This window comes from Vombatus ursinus, unplaced genomic scaffold, assembly GCF_900497805.2.
Source record: "Vombatus ursinus unplaced genomic scaffold, bare-nosed wombat genome assembly UNPS02014798.1, whole genome shotgun sequence".
Taxonomy (NCBI): Eukaryota; Metazoa; Chordata; class Mammalia; order Diprotodontia; family Vombatidae; genus Vombatus; species Vombatus ursinus.
In genome coordinates, this window is record NW_020954576.1 from 60,241,493 (window position 1) to 60,261,875 (window position 20,383).

A 20,383-nucleotide genomic window follows, 5' to 3' on the forward strand; every position below is an offset into this window, starting at 1 on the left:
ATCTATGGTATCACAGATCCATTTAAATATTGAAGTGGGGGCAGCTAGGTGGCACAGTGGATAAGAGCACTGATCCTGAAGTCAGGAGGACCTGAGTTCAAATCTGGCCTCAGACACTTGACACTGTTAGCTGTGTGACCTTGGGCAAGTCACTTAACCCCATTGCCTAGCCCACCTTTCGCAAATGTAATTTACTTACTAAATATTGAAGTGGAGGTGAGGCCCTGATCACCTCATGACTGAACCAACAGTCTATGGGTTGGCCTCCCTGACTCAAGGCTCTTCCCATTGCACTCTATCCTCCATTCTGCTGTCAAGTTGATCTTCCCAAAGTTCAAATTTGACCATATTTTGTTGTTTGTTGCTCTTCATGACCCCATTTGGGGTTTTCTTGGCAAAGATACTGGAGTGGTTTGCCCTTCCTTTCTCCAGCTTATGATACAGATGAAGAAACTGAGGCAAGTAGGGTTGGTTAAGTAACTTGCCAAGGGTCACATAACTAGTAAATGTCTGAGGCCAGATTTGAACCATGCCATTCCCACACTCAATCAACTTTATTGGCTTTCTATCACCTCCAGGATCAAATATAAAATCCTTTGTTAGGCTTTTAAAACTCTCTATAACCTACTCTCTTCTTAACTTTCCAGTCTTCTTACACTTTACCTCCCCCGTATTCTGTGATATAGTGACATGTCTTCTTGTTGTTCCTCAAACTAGACATTCCATCTCTCAATTCTTGGCATGTTCACTTGCTTTCCCCCTTGCCTGCAATTCTTTCCATCCTTACCTCCATCCCCTAACTCTCCTGGCTTCCTTTGTGTCTCAACTAAAATTCGACCTTCTGCAAGTAGCCTTTCCCAATCCATATTAATGCTAGAGCTTTCCCTCTATCTCCAAATTGTTTTATATCTCTTGTTTGTACATCCTTGTTTGCATGTTATCTTCTCCTTTAGACTATCAATTCCTTGAGGGCAGGGACTATCTTTTTCCTTTCTTTGTATCCCCAGGCTTAGCACAGTGCATGGCATAGAGGAGGCACTTAATAAATGCTTATTGTCTGACTTACTTGTTTATAAGAAGGCAACATTGCATAACTGAAAGTGCTCTAGACCTTTGTGTTAGGAGCCTTGAGTCCAAATCCCTGCTCTATCACCACCCAGCTGTGTAGCCTGGATAAGTCACTTCCTTTCTGAGCGTCTATTTTCTTAACTACAAAAGGAAATGATAATACATACTTGTGTGACCTACCTCACATGTCTGTAGTAAGGAGAGTGCTTTGTGAATCTTAAAAGTGCTGTGCAAAACTGAGTTGTTATTATGGACAGTAGTTGTTGAATCCTCATAATGGGCTCTCATGTTACAACAGTTGTGTGTGTTAAGAGAGGTTTCTCTAAAAACAGTCGATTTTCATAAGATGGAAGATGGCAGGGATCAACATTGAAAGGATAAAAGATATGTGTTTTTTTTGGACAATTTACGAACAAACATGGCCAGTTAAATTTTTATGAAAATACCAGCAGAGCAAATTGCTGATGAAAAGTCTATTCATAGGAACTAATTGGATGCCACGTATGGTTTGATGTAAAAAATGGAGTACAACCAAGAATTAAGTCAGAAAAATAATGAATTGATATTAGAATACATTCATCTATATTACTTCCCCAAAATAGCTTCAGCGCTATTAGCACAGCCCAAGGATTTAAAAGAAAACCAATCCTTTAAATTGTCCACTATACTTTCATGTGCACATAGCAAGTTAAAAGCACCCCATACCAAAAGCTCAATGAGAATCCATTTGGGTTTTGATTATAATGGCTTCTATCATTCTACAAGGCAACGTTAATGTTGAATGGATGATTTGGCTTATATTTGTGGGGGTGACTGTTATTAAGTCTACATAGTAATTTCCCATAACCGTGTTATTAAATTGTGTGGGGCATGTTACAATCAACCTGTTATGTTTAGTGGTTTCTTCTTTTTTTTCTTACAGATTAAATATATCTAAGAAAATTTATAGTTTATAGAATCAAGCCACATAATAATTACTTGTTCAGATTGCCAGCTCAGTAATATTAAGGATGTAAGTCTCTGTGTACAACCCTACCTTGGGATGGTTGGTCATGACATAAATCCAAATGATAGGATGCAAAGAATTATTCATAAGAGCTCTGTCATTACATCAATACCAATCTTAATGGATTTTGAACTTTTAGAACTGTAAAATAAAAATAATTTGATTTTGTAGTAGAGAAGTACAGGAAAACTGGTCATAATTTTTCCTGCATCCTAGATTTTGGAGAATGCATTTCAAAGAGATTAGAAAAAGGATAGATTGTATTGCATGGATTAAAATTCTCTTAGGGAGTTAGTAAAAAGGGGAAGCCGTCAAGAATTATATTCTGAGATCACAAAGAGGAAAGAATTCTGATGAGGAGGGAAGCTGCCTAAAGAGACCAATGTGGATATAGACTTTTACCTTATTACATTTTTAAAAGTCTTATGTAGAATACGGCAGACTAGGTAGTTACTGAACGATGAATACTATAGTGCAGCAAGATCCTGTAAAAATAGTACCATTAGTGACAAAGCCTTAGAATGAGGTGAGGCTGATAAAGTGAAGGGTAACCAAAATAGTTTGTTTATTTGTTTTAGCTCTGCTGGAGAAAGGAGGACCTTTAACAATGGATAGGATCATTACTTCAGGTAAATAGGGTGGTGGTATCTACTGATAGCATAAGGAAAAACTACTCTTAAAATGATCTCTGAACTGGAAAGCATATAATTAAAATCGCTAACTAAGGATTTGCTACCTAAGGAGATAATAAGAGACCCTTTAGCTGTCATTGATGAGTTCAAGTCACCCAGGTGTATGGCAGTCTTCAGGTACTGAAAGAATAGAAGATGTATCAGATCATTGTCAGTGATTTTTGAAAGATAGTGGGAAACTGGTATAGCAGGATTGGAGAACGGCAAATGTCATCTCAAATATTCAGAATAAAGAACAGAAAGGGGCTTATAAACCATAGACTAATGAGCTTCACTTAGATTCCTGACAATATTTAAAACAAACAAAACAAAAAAGAAATGTTGATCACTAGTAGCCAGCATAGCTCCATCAAGAATAGGTCATATTAGGCTAGCCTTAACACTTTTTTTTTTTTAACGCAGTTACCAGACTGGAAGATTAGGGGGATTCTGTACAATAGCAAAACATAGGACAAAGCTCCTTGTACTGTCAAATTTTTATTGTTATCTTTTGTATTTATATCACCTATATTTTCTAATATATCTCTCTCCTCACCTCCTTTTAGAGAGCATTCCCTTATTATATTAAAAAAGAAGGGAAAAAACCCTCAAATTAACCACCATAAAAATTTGATGTCATGTAGAGTTCATAGCTCCCAATACTCTTTTTAAAGAAGCCTTTTCATATATCAATCAATCAATAAACATTTACTAAGCACCTACTGTGTGCCAGGCACTGTGCTAAGTCCTTGGGATACAAAAAGAGGCGATTATCTCAATATCCCATATCTTTCATTTCTGTGCTTTTGCACTGGCTGTCTTCCATGTCTGGAATGATCTCTGTCTCTCTGTCTCTGTCTGTCTCTGTCTCTCTCCCTCTCTCCCTTCCCCTTTCCTCATCTCTGCTTCTTAGTTTCCCTGGTTTCCTTCAAGACATAGCTAAGCACCACTTTTAGGAGGCCTTATTTAAAAAATAAATTTATTTTGAATTATCAACAATCACTTCCATAAGCTTTTGAGTTTTAAATTTTTCTCCCCCTCTCTCTCCACCTCCCTCCCCAAGATGGCAAGCAATCTGATATAGGCTATACATATATATTCCTATTAAACATATTTTCACATTAGTGATGTTGTAGGTAAGAATTAGAACCAATAAGAGGAGCCACCAGAAAGAGGAAACAGAACACAACAGATAAAAAAAATAGCAAATAGCATGCTTCGATCTGCATTCAAACTCCATAGTCCTTTCTTTGGATGTGGATAGCGTTTTCTATCATGAGGCCTTTGGAGATGTCTTAGATCCTTGCATTGCTGAGAAGGGCTAAGTCTATCAACATTAGTCATCGCACAACATGGCTGTTACTGTGTACAATGTTCTTCTGGTTCTGTTCACTTCACTCAGCATCAGTCCATACAAGTCTTTCCAGGTTTTTCTGAAGTCAGCCTGCTCATCATTTCTTGTAGCACAATAGTATTCCATTACATTCATATACCACAACTTGTTTATCCATTCCCCAATTGATGGGCATCCTCTCAATTTCCAATTCTTTGCCACCACAAAAATGCTGCTATAAATATTTTTGTACATGTAGGTCCTTTCCCCATTTGTATGATCTCTTTGGGATACAGCCCTAGAAGTCCTATGGCTGAGTCAGAGGGTATGCACATTTTGATAGCCCTTTGGGTATAGTTCCAAATTGCTCTCCAAAATGGTTGGCTCGTTTTGTAACTCCATCAACAATGCGTTAGTGTTCCAATTTTCCCACATCTTCTACAAAATCTATCATTTTCCTGTTTTGTCATGTTGGCCAATCTGACAGGTGTGATGTGATACATCAGAGTTGTTTTGATTTGCATTTCTGGGAGGCCTTTTCTGATCCCTCCTAGCTGCTACTGTCTTCTTTTTTGAGGCTCCTTTCCATATATTTTGTATTTATCTTGTATATGCTTATGTGTTGTCTCCCCATTCACATGTATACCACATGAGAACAGGAACTGCTTTTCCTTTTTATTTATATCCCCAGTGCTTAGTACAGTCCCATAGTTAGCTCTTAATAAACTCTGGTTAATTGGTTATTTGGGGACCAAACTTGGTCATTATAATTTTACAGTATTCAGTTTTGATTGTGTTCTTCTTTCTACTTACATTTTAGTAATTTAGTAATTATGCATATTATTTTCCTGGTTCTGTTTCATTTTGCTTGTGCTATTTTTGTGGGGAAAATGGAGAGATATTGGCTGGACAATAATGCAGTTAAGTGGATTTGGAAGTGGTTGAATGGCTGGACATAAGGAATGGTCATTTATGCTTTAATCTTAACTTGAAAGAAGGTCTTTAGTGGACCCAGGGATCCATGCTATTCAATAGTTTTCTTAGTGACTTGGTTGGAGGCATGGATGATTTGCTTATCTAATTTGCTGATGACAGAAAATGAGGACAGATAACAGCAACAATAGTAGCTAGCATTTATACAACACTCGAAGATTTGCAAAGCACTTTACATATATTTTCTCATTTGATACTCACAACAACCTTGTGAAATAAATGCTATTATTACCTCTATTTTATGGTTGAGAAAACTGAAGCTGAGAGAAATTAATTTGGCCCTGGCCACATTACTAATAAGGATCTGAGGCAAAATTCAAAGTCAAATCTTCTTGACTTTAACTCCAACACTATTCACTGCTTCATCTTCAGGGGTGAGGAACCTGTGGCCTTGAGGCACATGTGGCCCTCTAGGTCTTCAAGTGTTGCCCTTTGACTGAATCCAAACTTCACAGAACAAATCTTTTTATTAAGCTTGATAACATGTTGGGTAACAGAGTAAGAATCCCAAAAGCTTTTGGCAAGTTAGAACATTTGACTTGAACATTAAACCTAAAAGGATTAAATTCAGTTGAGTTAGTTGTGACATCGTATACTTGGGTTGAAAAAAAAATCAGCTTTAGAAGTACAGAGTAGGAGAAGCATGTGTAGAAAGCAATTCTTATTTAAAAAAAAAACTATGGGGGTTTTAGAGAATTACAAAATCAATGAGTGAGCAAAATACTTTCCTTTCAACAGACATCCTTATGAGGTAGCTAGGTTACAGATGAAGAAATCGAGTTACTGAATGGTAAGTGACTTGACTAGGATCATATAGCTAGTAAGAGTCCAAGGCTTGGTGGCAGCTAGGTGGCACAGTGGATAGAGCACTGGCCCTGAAGTCAGGAGAACCTGAGTTCAAATCTGGCCTCAGACCAAACACTTGACACTCACTAACTGTGTAACCTTGGGCAAGTCACTTAACCCCAATTGCCTAAAAAAAAAAGAGTCCAAGGCACTATTCAAACCCAGGTCTCTCATGAATGGAGATTAGCTATTGTCTATACCAACATTCTTTTCCTTGTCTGAGTTGAAAAAAACAAAGATCACTTTTTTTGGTCTCTTTAATGGGAACAATTTGTGTCTAAAATAATCAGCCTATAGTTGTTACAACAAATCCTGGAAAGAATATACAAAAAAGTTCAAGAGACACTAAAATAAGCAGTATGGCTTTGTCACCTTGTTAATGTGAACATGTTGAATAATCAAAATGCAAAAAAGTTTAAGGTTTCATATATAATAATTTTTGTTATATTGTTTGAATATTTGAATATACTTATTATTATTAAGTTTTATAAATTAAAAAAAAATAAACAAGCCATAGGACAGTCTTACATTGTTTGTATCTTTTTGAAAGAACTATGGAAAAGGTTGTATTTTTAAAAATAGACCTAGGTGAAATTTTTTAAAAAATTCAATTGGACAAGTAAAAGATTTAGAGTCTCAAGGGAAATAATGTCGGAAAATAGAAATAAATAAAATCCTAATATCAGACCTCACACTATCTTATAGAGCATATAATGTGTATTTCCAAATCTATTCGCTATTATTTTAAAAATAAAAAGTAAAACAGTGGAATGGGCTAGAGAAGCAAGACCCAGAGGTTACCTCACATTGACTACTGGAGAAAGTTATCCATTCAATGAGAATGGCTGGGAAAATGGAAAATAATGTATCAGAATATAGGTTTAGACCAGCTTCTTACTCATAAACTACAATAAAATCCAAATATATAAGAAGCTTGAGCATAAAAGGTCACATCAGAAAAAAATTAGAAGAGAATGGATGGAAATGCCTTTCTTCGGATCTATGGTTAAAAGGAGAATTTGTAACCAAAAAAAGAATAAAAGAGCTTACAAAACACAACATAGCAACTTTGATTCTATAAAATTAAAAGGCTTTTTCATTAATAAAATTAATGCAATTAGAATAAGAAGAGAAACTACTGAGTGGGTGAAAAAATCTTTCTATCAAATATGGGAACACTCTATGATGGTATCAGTGTAAGAAACTCCTTCAGTATAGGTCTGAGAGTCACAGAGTTAAGTGACTTGCCCAAGATCTCCTTCCTAGTAAGTATCATAGGCAGTATTTGACCCCAATTCTTCCTTATTCTAAGCCTAACACTCTACCCTCTATGCCCAGAAACCTCTATGCATCAAATAGCTATGATAAAAGTTATATATACAAGATAAATAAGAAGTTAAAATAATGTAAGGCTGAGCCAGTCTCCAAAAAGTAAATGGTTAAAAGATATGAACAGTGTTTAAAAAAAAGAACAATTAGTGTTGATATTATATGTTTCTATATATTACATTATATGTCAACAAATGCAAATTTGAAATTAATAAGAAGAAAAATAAAGCAACTCTGGAATTTTACCTCACACCCATCAAATTGATAAACATGATAAAAGATGGAGATAATTAATGTTGGCGGGGCTGTGGGAAGACAAGTGTATATTGTTGGTAGAATTGCACAGTGATTCAACCTAATGTTCTAGTGAAGCATTCAATAAAAACTAAGAACACAAACCAGAAACCCAATTCTTTCTCATTTCGAACCCAGCATTTTGACCCCCATTCCCAGCAAACTAGACTTTGGAATTATACAATTTGGAATTTGGAATTATACAATAAAAATCAGTAAACTTTCTGCCTGTTCATAACTTTTGATCCAGCTTCCCTAATTGGGTACATGCCACAAGGAGATCAAAGACAAAAAAAATCCTACATATACCACAATATCTGTAGAAGCATCTACTGTGGCAGCAAAAACTTGGAAATAAAATAGGTGCCCATCAACTGGGTAATAGTTGAACAAATTGTGGTGTATGGATATATTGGACATAATTGTATCTTAAGAAATGACAGAAATGGAATGTAGGAAGACATAGGAACTCATGCAGAGTGAAATAGAACCAGAAGAATGATATGCATGGTGACTATATTTAACATAAATGAAATTGTCAGCGAAACGTTTCTGAGCTCAGATTAATTATAGTAACAATCTTGTTCCCAAATGAACAATTGCGAATTTTTCCCTCTTCTCAGTATAGAGGTAGAGAGGCTGCTGTCGTTCAGTTGTATCCAACTCTTTGTGACCCTATTTGGGGTTTTCTTGACCAGAGACACTGGAGTGGTTTGTCATTTCCTTATCCAGCTTATTTTACAGATGAGGAAACTGAGGCAAACAGGGGTAAGTGACTTGCCCAGGGTCACATGGCTAGTAAGTGTTTGAGGCCAGATTTGAACTCAAGAAGATGAGTCTTCCTGACTCCAAGCCCGCCCTTCTATCCACTGTGCCACCTAGCTGCCCCATGTAATACTACATATGCTATTAAATTTGATACAGAGTTTGATGGGGGAAGTTATAATTAGAAATTGCTATGGTATTTAAAACAAAAAGGTAATGATGGTCAAATTCTAAAATAACTGAATGAATTGATCTCCTTTATATGAATATTCTTTCCAGTCATGCAGATTGCAAATCATCCATACCTACCCACCCTCTGTGAAGTTTGTCCATGTGCTCCCATAACTTTGCTAGAGAGTTCAGCCATTGTACTGAGGGCCTTCCTTACTTGCTCTTGACATATTTTGTTTTGATTATATATTTCTTTAATGATGTCCTTTACTCAGGTTCTTCTTGGCAGCTCTTTGTTTATATATTCTAGCCTGCTCACATCCATCATTTGTTTCCTCATTGCCCTCTGGATTAATATTCAATTTTAATTCTTTGGAAACCATAAAGTCCCATGTCTCACAGCCATATAGCAATATCAGTAAAATATTCATATTAAGGAGATTGAACTTTTTCATTTTAAGGAGATCAGGGCCACAAAAGGAGCTCTTCAATTCCCCATAAGTAATCCATTTCACTGTCTTGTCCATTTGCAGTCTCTGTTCAAATGGCATATACTGGTGGATAAACTTTGTAGGCTGTCCATCTAAGTATATGTTACAGTTTGGACAATAAGAATTCTCAATCTGTTTGTTTTCTTCAGTTTGGAACATTCATTCAAACTCTTTTGAGTGATTATAGCTTTAATTCTGGAGGCTTTACAGTGTTCTGGGAATTGTAACCATCCACAAACAGGAAAGCCTGGAGAATGTTCACCATCCACAGAGAATCCCTCCTCAGTTTGGACTCCAAATCTCCCACCATGACAGTTGTGATATACTTCTGGTGAGCTTGTGTCCCTGTTTTATGCTTTATACCTCATCTGATATTAATGAACTGAGTGTTGTGGGAGAAGTTGTTTCTGTTCTATCTCTCAAGGAATCTTTCATAATTTTGAGATCAAAATTATATGAGTGCCCTTAAGGAGTTTTGTTCTAATGAATCAAGCCATACAGAGTAGCACAGTGAGTTCTTATACTCTCTATATATTTTAGCCAATTGTATGATGATAAAGATCTGGTCTACTATGGAATGTGACTTGTGGAAGCCCATCTGTTCCAGTTTAATACCATCATCCAGGATACCCTCAATGAATATATACGTTTTTATTCTCTTTTTAAAAAATTACATAAGGGCAGCTAAGTGGCGCAGTAGATAGAAGTCAGGTCCTGAAGTCAGGAGGACTTGAGATCAAATCTGGCCTCAGACCAAACACTTGACACTTACTACCTATGTGACCCTGGGCAAGTCGCTTAACCCCAATTGCCTAAAAAAAATTATATAAGTAGGAAAGTAAGAGTGTTGATGCTCTTCAGTCAACTCTTTTGGTATTAATAAAGCCTCAGATTTTTTCCATGCCTTTTGTATCTTCCCCTCCTTCAGATTTCTCATGAATGTATCCCTATGCTCTCACAATTGTTACGTCCTCTCTATCCAGAGGTCCTCTTTGAACAGATTTCCTCTATGTACACTTGATCTAATGTAGGTGCTTTCTCCATCTTTGTTCTCTTTTATGTAATTTTTACTCTCAATATAAGCACATCCTGGACTATGATGTTAGAATTCAAGAATAGTGGCTCTAGTTTCTTGATGGTGAACAAAATTTACTAAAAAACCCCAATAACCTTTTGGATCTTTTCAATCTTTTTTTTCCTTTTGTTGTCTTCCTTCTGGCATTATTTTGAGATACACCCAGGATGAGTTTGCTTAGTTAGACCTTTCACTAAGCTGTCTTTAAACTGATTTTCCTTTTCATTGTTTTATGAAATGACATCGGTTATCATATTATATCCTCCTTCTTTGTAAATGTGTATAAAAAAATTTGTATACAAAACTAGTATTGTGCTTACTCTCCATATCTCTGTGCCTAGAACCTAGAGTAGATGAGCAGGCAGACATGCTCTGGGTACTAAGACTGCAAATAGGAGTACAGATTGAAGGAGTAGGCTGAGAAGGAATGTCACTCTGAAATGTGAGGCGGGGACTATAAATGCGGAACACTGAATACAATGCTAGACTTTCTCAATGTTTTGATTAGTTTTTTAAAAATTAATTTATTTTGATTTATCAATAATCACTTCCGGGGCAGCTAGGTGGCACAGTGGATAAAGCACCGGCCCTGGATTTAGGAGGACCTGCGTTCAAATCTGGCCTCAGACACATAACACTTACCAGCTGTGTGACCCTGGGCAAGTCACTTAATCCCATTGCCTAGTCAAACAAAACAACAACAACAACAAAAAAAAAAACAACCCCAACCAATCACTTACATAAGTTCTTGAGTTTAAATGTTTTCCCCCTCCCTCTTCACCTTCCTCCCCAAGATGACATGCAATCTGATATAGGCTATACATACACATTCCTATTAAATATTTTTTCACATTAGTGATGTTGTAAGGAAGAATTAGAACCAATAGGAGGAACCACAAGAAAGAGGAAACAAAACACAACAGAAGAAAAAATTAGCAAATAGTGTGCTTCAATCTGCATTCAAACTCCATAGTTCTTTCTTTGAATGTGGATAGCATTTTCCATCATGAGGCCTTTGGAGATGTCTTAAACCCTTGTATTGCTGAGAAGGGTTAAGTCTATCAATATTAGTCATTGAACAACATAGCTGTTACTGTGTATAATGTTCTCCTGGTTTTGCTCACTTCACTCAGCATCAGATCATATAAGTCTTTCCAGGTTTTTCTAAAGTCTGCCTGTTCATCATTTCTTATAGCACAATAGCATTCCATTACATTCATGTATCACATTCACAGTTATGATTACTATCTGTGTCTTTCTCTCCATCTTTCCCCCCCCCATTTATGCTTTTCTTTCTCCTTTCTCCTCTTCCCTCCTCACTAGTGTTTTGCTCTTGACTACACCCTCCCTTCTATTAGCCTCCTCCCTTTTCTTCCCCTTTACCCTTACTACTTCTTCCCTCCCTTCTATCCTCCCTCCCTTTTCTTTCAGCTTTTCCCTACTACTGCCTATAGGGCAAGTTAGATTTCTATACCTAACTGATTATGTTATTCCCTTCTTGAGCCAAATCTGATGAGAGTAAGGTTCAAACAATGCTCATCTCCCTCCCTTCTTTCCCTCTGCTGTAATAGGTTTTTGTGCCTTTTCCTGTAATGTAATTTACCCTTGTCTGTCTCCTTCTTTTCTTTTCTCTCAGTACATTTTCCTAGTTAGATCAGATTAATCCACAATTTTTTTTTCAGTCTTCATTATAAAGGATAACTCTTCAGGAGAGAGTTGGAAGGGGGCTATATTCAGAAATATAAATGATGAGAAAACAAGATATCAATAAAAATTTACTTTAAAAAACTCAAAAAGTAAACTAAGGATTTGCAGGCCAAAGTTCTTTTTATGCTCTTTTGGTCTCATTTTGGCAAATGATTTATATTAGTTGAACTTATTTATGAAATTATTATAATTGGTTCTGTCATTTTTTCTCATTATATCACATTTTTGACTACCAGTAATGTGTTTTAAAAGGTCAAGTAGGAATGGTTTTAATTGCATGGCATATCTTTTTCTCATTTTTATTCTGGCTCAGTAATGTTGTTGTCTAACTACACGGACAGCTGAATTAGAAATTGAGTATTTAGATGTTTCCCATTTGTTAAAATCAATTTCATTATTTTTGTGATGTTATCTGGTATTTGCCATGTATAGTACATTCTGATTCTTTTCTCAAAGAAAGAAGGCAAAATGTACAAGCATGAGTGTTTTGCACAATCTATAAATTTTCAGTCTCTTTCCTTTTCGTTCATTTTTGACACATTTTTCATCATTTTCACCTATTTTTACATTTGCATTGATATTATTGATTATCTTGGTATGCATTGATTTAATATGGAGGACTTCTAGCAAAATTTGTAGAATTTCTCTACCTGTTTGTCTTTTTTCAAAGGATGTTTATATATAAATTGTAATTCTTTTCATGGTAGTATATTTGCAAAATACTCATCATGAGTGCTGCAACATGAGATGATTAAGTATTCCATCAAGTAGCATTATTTGTTGCCTTTGGACACATGGCAAGATCGATTGTGTCAACTCTTCAATTTGCCCTTTAAGGAAAACCTATGAGCCATTCTCTTAATCTAAAAATTGCTTCCTACCATATATTATCTTCTTATATGTCTGCTTTCCACTGTTACTGGCATCAGGTTGTGATGAGACATTTGAGTAAGACTTAATGGAGGAGTGGGTTTAGAAAGCACACGTGGCCAAAGGTAAACCCAGAACTCCTGATTACTGAAGTCCTTTTCTCTCTTGTGGAATATTCACGAAGTGACCCTTAAGTTCTCTGCTATACTCTGTCAATGCCTTTGAATAGTACTTCAGCTAGCATTCCTTAGTACATCTAGCTTAACTTTTGTTTGTCTCTTAGCTTCCAATGCAGATGCTGTTGTCAGCTACTGCTGCTCTGGTGGACAGACACAGGTAACAATGCTAATAGGAATTCTAGATCTTTCAACCTATCAAAATTTACCAAGTAATTACCTGGTCAGTGGGGGTGGGGGAAAAGGGAGAGAGAAAACTCGCTTTTTCCTCCAAGGACAATGTTCTTTCAGGATTTTTAACCTCTGGATTGGATCACCACTTGACTGACCTATTATTGGAATGTGTGGATCCAAACTGGCTTGCTGTATTAAAGTATGTCTGATTTTTTTTTCAACCAGTCACAAGGTATTTCCTTCATAATGTCATCTAATTTCATCCAATGCCCCAAAGCCCCTATGATTCTTTCAAATTGATTAAGGGAGTCATTATACCTAATTTACTTTTGATTGATTGATCAATTCAATTGAGATTTCTGGACCTACTGTGATAGTATTAATTGGAAGTGGGGATAGAAACCTCCATTCTTAAGCTCTTCTAAGGACCTTCGGAAGGAAGGAAGGAAGGAAAGAAGAAAGAAAGGAAAGAAAAGGGGGATGAAATAGTGGCAGGAGTGTGAATATACCCTGGAGCTCAATGATGTCTCAAGCTGGCTGCTGTGCCCCTGTGACTACTAAACTCCTACTACAGTTAGAGCACAGTAATATTCCATTACATACATGAATGTCAACTTATTTAGTCGTTCCCCAAGAAATGGACATCTACTTTGTTTCAGGTTCTTTGTTACTACAAAAAGGGCTTCTATAAATATTTTAGTAATATTAAGCGGTCCCCTGAACTTGTCTTTTTGAGTTGTCATATTTTCCAGAAACACTGGACCAGAGTGTACAAGAGGTCCTGATCAAGGATGAAGCCTCTTCCCTCTACCACCTCTGCACCCTGAGCTGACATAATATGTTGTTTGCACCCCAATCTGGACTCCTTGTATGTCTTTGGGAATCAAGACAAGTGCCAGTCAGTCTGTACCAGACTGAGACACTGTTTGTGTAGCTTAGACCCTTGTAGATAAGTAGACCATCTCATCTCCATGGTCTAGCAGTTCCTAGAGCTTTTGTCATCACCTTTCTCTTTGCCTTGGGAGGGGATTAGTCCTTTCCCCCTCCTCTATGACTTTTCCTTTTCCCTGTTACTTAGATACCAAGGTTTTCCCTGAACCACTAGTCTCCTCGGTATAAGGAGATCTCACATGCCTGTGCCTTTCTCTTGTAAAAAATTCAGTTGCAATGCATGTTTCATGGATTTATGATATTGTTTTTGGTTAATAGTATATATGGGACCTTTCTTTGTCAACGTCTGGGTAAAAAGGGTATGAGCATTTTAGTCTATTTCTTTACATGATTACTTAAAAAATTTATTTTTAATTTATGGAATAAAACAAGTTTTTCTGTAATATAATACAATAAAAAAGATGGTTGTACATGAAACTGCAAATCTACTATGAACAACTTGCCATTCATTTGAAATATACAAAAAAATTATCATGTAAATTTTTTTCTTTACTACCTTCTCCCCCTGCCCTACAGATGGACACCATTAGACACAAATATGTGTGTGTATATATGTATATATATATATATACATATATATACACACACATACATATACACACATATACATACACACATACATATATACACACATGTATATGTATCTATAAACATTTCCCCCAATTTTCTGCTTTCCTTCTAATCTTGACTATATTCGTTTTATTTGTACAAAAACTTTAATATAATTGAAATTATCCATATTACACCTAATTGCACTCTCTGTCTCTTGTTTATTCATAAATTATTCACCTCTCCATAAGTCTAATAAGTAATACGTTCTTTTTTTTTTCTAATTTTCTTGCAAAATCTCTTTGTATCTAGGTCATGTATCCATTTTGACCTTATCTTGGTAAATAGTGTGAGATATTGATCCATGCCCAGTTTCTGTCATACTGTTTTCTTCTTTTCCCAACATTTTTTTTTTACCAAATAATGAATTCTTATCCCAAAATCTTAAGTCTTTACACTTGTCATATACAAAGTTATGATGTTTATTTGCTGCTATAATTGTATATCTATTCTATTCCATTGATCTACCTTTCTATTTCTTAGCCCATACCAGATAATTTTGATAATTACTGCCTTATATTAGCAGTAATTTAGGTTTAGCAGTACCAGATCTTTACATAATTACAAATTTCTTTCCAGAATGGTTGTACTAATTTATAGTTCCACCAATAATGCATCAGTGTGCCACAATCTTTCTACAATTGACTCCCTATCTTTTGTCATCTTTGCTAACTTGCTGAATATGAGGTGGATTTATTTGGATTTGCATTCCTTTTATTAGGATTTGGTGCATTCTTTCTTGTGGTTACTAATAGTTTGCAGTTCTTTTGAAAAGTGTTTGTTCACATCCTGTAAATTAATTTGGAAAGTATTTCCATTTTTAGTACATTGAATGACTAGCTGTGCATATTGATGACCTCTACTTATTGAGATTTGCCTTTATTTCTCTGAAAATTGTTTTAAATTGTACTTACATAAGTGTCCTATCTCTTGGTAGGTTATGTCCCAAATATTTAATGCCTTTAATTGTTCTAAATGAGATTTCTCTTTTCATCTCCTTTTCCTGTTTTTTTTTGTAGTAAGATGATTTTTATGAATTTATTTTGTATCCTGCTATAATACTGAAGTTATTGTCTTGATTAATTTTGGGGGTAATTATCTAGAATGTTCTGAATGAAATATTGTCAGCATATGGAAATAAATTTGTCTTCTTCTTGCCAATGCTTATGCCTTTAATTTCTTTTTTAGGGGACCATATTGCTGTAGCTAACATTTCTAGTACACTGCCAAATAATAATGGTGATAGCAAATATATTGTTACTTCACTCCTGAGTTTATTGGGAAAACTTCTAATATTTCTCCATTAAAAATAATGCTATTTCTTAGTTTTAGATAAATGTTTTTGATTACATTAAGGAAAAGACTTTTTTATTTTTATGCTTTTTATTGTTTTTTTAAACAGAAATGAGTGCTATATTTTATTGAAGATGTTTTCTCCATCTTTTGCTATAATCATGTGTTTTTGTTTTGTTATTAACAAAGTTAATCATGTAAATTGTTTTCTTGTCCTTTCCTACTTTTCCAGTCTTCTTATATCTTACTCTACTCCATATACTCTATGATCTGGCAATACTGGTCAACTTGCTGCTTACAACACTCAGTTTCCTCACTCTGTGCATTTTTACTTGTTGGCCCCCATGCCTTCTACATTTTGGTTCCAACTTACCTTTCCAGTCTTATTTCCTGTTACTTTCCTTTATTCAACTTATCCTCCAGCCAGACTAGACAATTAGCTATCCTTCTAACTCAGAGATTCTTTACTTGTCTGTGAACTTAATTTTAAATGTTTTGATAATTGTATTTCAATAGAATTGGTTTCTTTTGTAATCCAATGAATTTTATTTTATGTACTTAAAAATATTCTTACACGTGGTCTGGAGACTACCAAAGGGCTCTATGACACAAAAAAAAGATTAAGAACTCCTGCTCTAACTTAACATGATACCTCTTAATTCTCAGCATCCAAGTAGGTATCCCTATGCCTGAAGTGAATTCCTTCCTCAGTTTTACCTTTCAGAATCCTTATCTTCAAAGTTTAACTCAGATATTATTTCTTCTGTGAAGCCTTAAACCCCAAGTGAAAGTAGTTTCTCCTTCCTTAAATTTTTCTAGAGGGTTTTCTGGTTCTCTCCTTTGATCACATCACCCTCTGACTTGCATTATATTTACCTGTTTGGGAGCCATCTTGTCCTGTGTCTACTCTACCCCCACCCCAGGAGAATGTAAGCATCTTGAAGGTAGGGCTTTACCATTTTTCATCTTTGTTTCCTTCTCACCCAGTATAGTGCCATGAGGATAAGAGGCATTTAATAAATGTTTGTTGAATTGAATAGGGTTTGGATAGTAGTAGCCTTTTAAGAATGACCAAGTTCAGTGGTATGTAAATAAAAATAATAGAATGTACACACACACACACACACACACACACACACACACACACAAACATATGTATAGGAAAGAGTAGAAACTTTGTGAGGGCCAGTTGAATGAGAAAAATAAAAACCATTGGTCCAGAAAACATGTTGATCATGACATTTGGATAAAGATCATTTAGAAGCAAGTTTCCATTCAATTCAACTAACATTTGTTAAGTTCCTACTATGTGCAAGGTAGAGCAGTAATGTACTGGATAGAGGGCCTGTCTTGTAGTCAGGAAAACCTGGATTTAAATCTTGCATCTAATACATACTACTTGTATAATCCTGGACAAGTTACTGAACCTCTCAGTGCCATAGGTAACTTGCTAAGATTATGAATTGTAGAGAGAGGAGTTGCAGACCTGCATCAATGGAAGGAATTTCTATCTTGGGAGTTCCTTATACTGATGCCATATAGAAAAAAAAGTGAGAAGTACTGAAAAGAAAGATTCATCCTGAATTTCATGGTTTCATTTTTTTCTTTCTTCCTCTCTTGGGTATCTAGCTGAAGAATTAAAACAAAAATTAGAAAACTTGGAGAAAGAAAAGAGCACCCTAAAATTTCAGCTTCCTTCAAGGCATCCATCCATTAGCTCATTTTTGGACCATTTTGGAGCCCAAGTCCAATCTGCTCTGCACTGGGCTACACATGGGTAAGTACTTGTGACATTTACCATCACTTTACAGTTTTGCCTTTGCAAGGATAACACTTGGCATCTGCTTTATTTCCTTCCCTAATACTTGCTTTTATGCAGTCTTCTCCTCCCTCATTTCAACTTTGAGAATCCTTATTTTTGGCAGATCTTCTTTTGGAAGATTAAGTTGGCAGCTTGGAGGAAGCTCTAAGATCCAACCAAGGCACCACTTCCTTCATGAATTACCTGTCATCTGAAAACTGAAAGTATTCTTGGGTGGATAGCGTTTATGTGTCTAATAAGCATGATCAATTGATGGGAGAGTGGCATTCTTTTCTTTTCAATTGTGGCTCTTTTTTTTGGTGAAAATAAAAGTCTATTAAATAGCTAGAAATTTTACTATTGGCATAAACATGATTTAAGTGGATGATACATAACACAGAACAATATATACAGAAATATAAACAGGTATAGTTAGGCACCTTACCAATTAACTACTATCTTTCTTTGTCTCAGTCAGTTAACAAGCATTTATTAAGTGCCTACTATGTGTTAGGCACTGTGCTAAGTACTGTAGATACAAAGACAGGAAAAAAAATAGTCTCTGCCCTCATGGAGCTCACAGACTAATGGAGGAGACAACATTCAAACAGTTATATACAAATGAGATTTATCCTGGATAAATTGGGGGTAGTCTCAGAGGGAAGGCATTAACATTAAGGTAAAACGGGAAAGGTTTCTTGCAGAAGGTGAGACTTCATTTGGGACTTGAAGGAAGCCAGGGAAGCCAGGAGGTAGAGATGAAGAGGAAAAGGGTTCCAGGCATGGGGGACAGCCATGGAAAATGCTTGGAGTTAGGAGATGGAGTGTGTTATGTGAGAGACAGGAAGAAAACCCATGGCATTGTATCACAGTATGTGGAGAGGAATAAAGTATAAGAAAACTGGAAAAGTAGGAAGGGCTTTAAAATTAAACAGAGGATTTTGCATTTGATCCTGGAGGTAAAGAAGGAGCCATTGAACCAGAGGCTATTGCTGTAGTCCAGGTGGGAGGTGATGAGAGGCTGCTGGTTATCAGAGAATCTAAACATTTCCAAGCTTGTATCTAAGAGTCAAAATATCTCCAAGGTATGGGTGCCTATCCCAAAGTACTTCACTAATTTCAACATTGACCAAATTCCCTTTAGCCTTTTTTCTGCTATTGGGTTTAACACAATTAGTAAGAAGTAGAAGGATGATAGAATGGAAACCCTCCTCCTCCTACTCCTCCAAGAATCAGAAGACCTGGATTCTTCTAGTCCTGTCTCTGCCACTAACTAGCTGTATGGTCTTGAGTAAGTCATGTTACCTGTTGCATTCCTAGTTCTTCAAAGGAGTTGGACTAGAAAATCTCCAAGGCCCCTTCTGAATCTGACATTCTATGATTTTAAGAAAGTTCCAGTTGTTGCTTATAATTTGTGATACTGCCTGCCATTTTGTAAGTATGAGTTGGTACAGGATCTTATGTATGAAGCTCTGTTTCATCCTGGATGTCATACTTACAATTTGGAGAAGTTATCACCAAATAGATAATGCTATTTCAACTATGAGTACTTGTTAGGAGGAGACAAGTTTCTCCTAAGTATGCATTCCTTCTAGCTGCTGGTATATTCCCCTACAAGGTTATCTTGTATCTGTTTTGTGTGTTTTTCATATACCTACATATAAATGTAAATATATATATATATATATATGTTGTCTCCTCTATTAGAAAGTAAGCTACTTGAGGTCAGGGCCTTTTTTGCTTTTGTCTTTGAGGTCACAGCTCCTGGCACATAGTAAACATCTAATAAATGCTTGTCCATTGCTTGTATGATTGAATCAAAGAGCATATGAAACATTATTCTAGTCAATTATGCTTTCTATAAAAATAGAATTATTAGAATGGTAAAATAGGAATAGTGATTAATCACTAATTGCTAATACAAAAAAGTCACATGTAATTTAGAGCAAGTCAAAGTTTAGCTCTTCCTTTATCGTCCTATAAAAGATCAACAGAGTAGTAAATAAAAGATAGAAGGGCTTTTCATCAGATAAAACTTTTGCATATAAATACAATGCTGTAAAGAATTGGATATTAAAAGTGAAGAATTTTCATTTACTTTACTTTATTGTAATGGTAACTGAGGTCCAAAGAAACCCAGTGACTTGTCACTTCCTAAGTTACAAGTTTATTTTTCATTTTAATCTATTACACTAATGTGAGAGTCCAGTTGGACTTGGGATTTGTACATGGTAACCTGAGAAGGCCTTTGTTATCTTTGGGCGGGGTACCATGTGTGTGTGTGTGTGTGTGTACTGTATGTGCTCAATAATTCAGACATGTATCTGCATCCAGAGAAAGAACTGATCAATACAAGTACATATAGAATGATTACGCACACACACACATTTGTGTATAATGGTAGCCATCTCTAGGACAGGGGTGGGGGAAGGATGAAAAAAGGGAAAAAAAAAGAAAGTTACATGATAACTTTATTATATATTTAAAAGGAATAGTAAGTTGTGTGTAATAGATTTGCAGCTTCATGTGCAATCTTTTTTTCCTTTTCTACTAAGTTATAGAAATGCTTGTTTTATTTTTTAAGTTCAGAATAAAATAAATGAAAATTTAAAAACAATTCAGATGTGAATGGGGCATAATGAAAAGATCTCAGACCTGGGATTCAGTAGACTTAATTTTTATCTCAGTTTTGCCACCAGTTTTGTAATTTTGGGCAAGTGACTTAAGAGCAATTTTCATATATTAATTTGTTCATTCACT

The 20,383-nt window shown here is 35.7% G+C and overlaps 1 protein-coding gene across 1 annotated transcript in view; it reads left to right on the forward strand.

Moving 5' to 3' along the window:
* LOC114049453 (disrupted in schizophrenia 1 protein-like) overlaps positions 1-20,383 on the forward strand; it is a 508,708-nt gene that overhangs the window by 113,600 nt on the left and 374,725 nt on the right. The window contains exons 4-6 of the mRNA XM_027870705.1: positions 12,903-12,955; positions 16,489-16,495; positions 17,452-17,599. Of these exons, the coding sequence (XP_027726506.1) occupies positions 12,903-12,955; positions 16,489-16,495; positions 17,452-17,599 (208 nt within the window). The remainder of the gene's footprint in view (positions 1-12,902; positions 12,956-16,488; positions 16,496-17,451; positions 17,600-20,383) is intronic.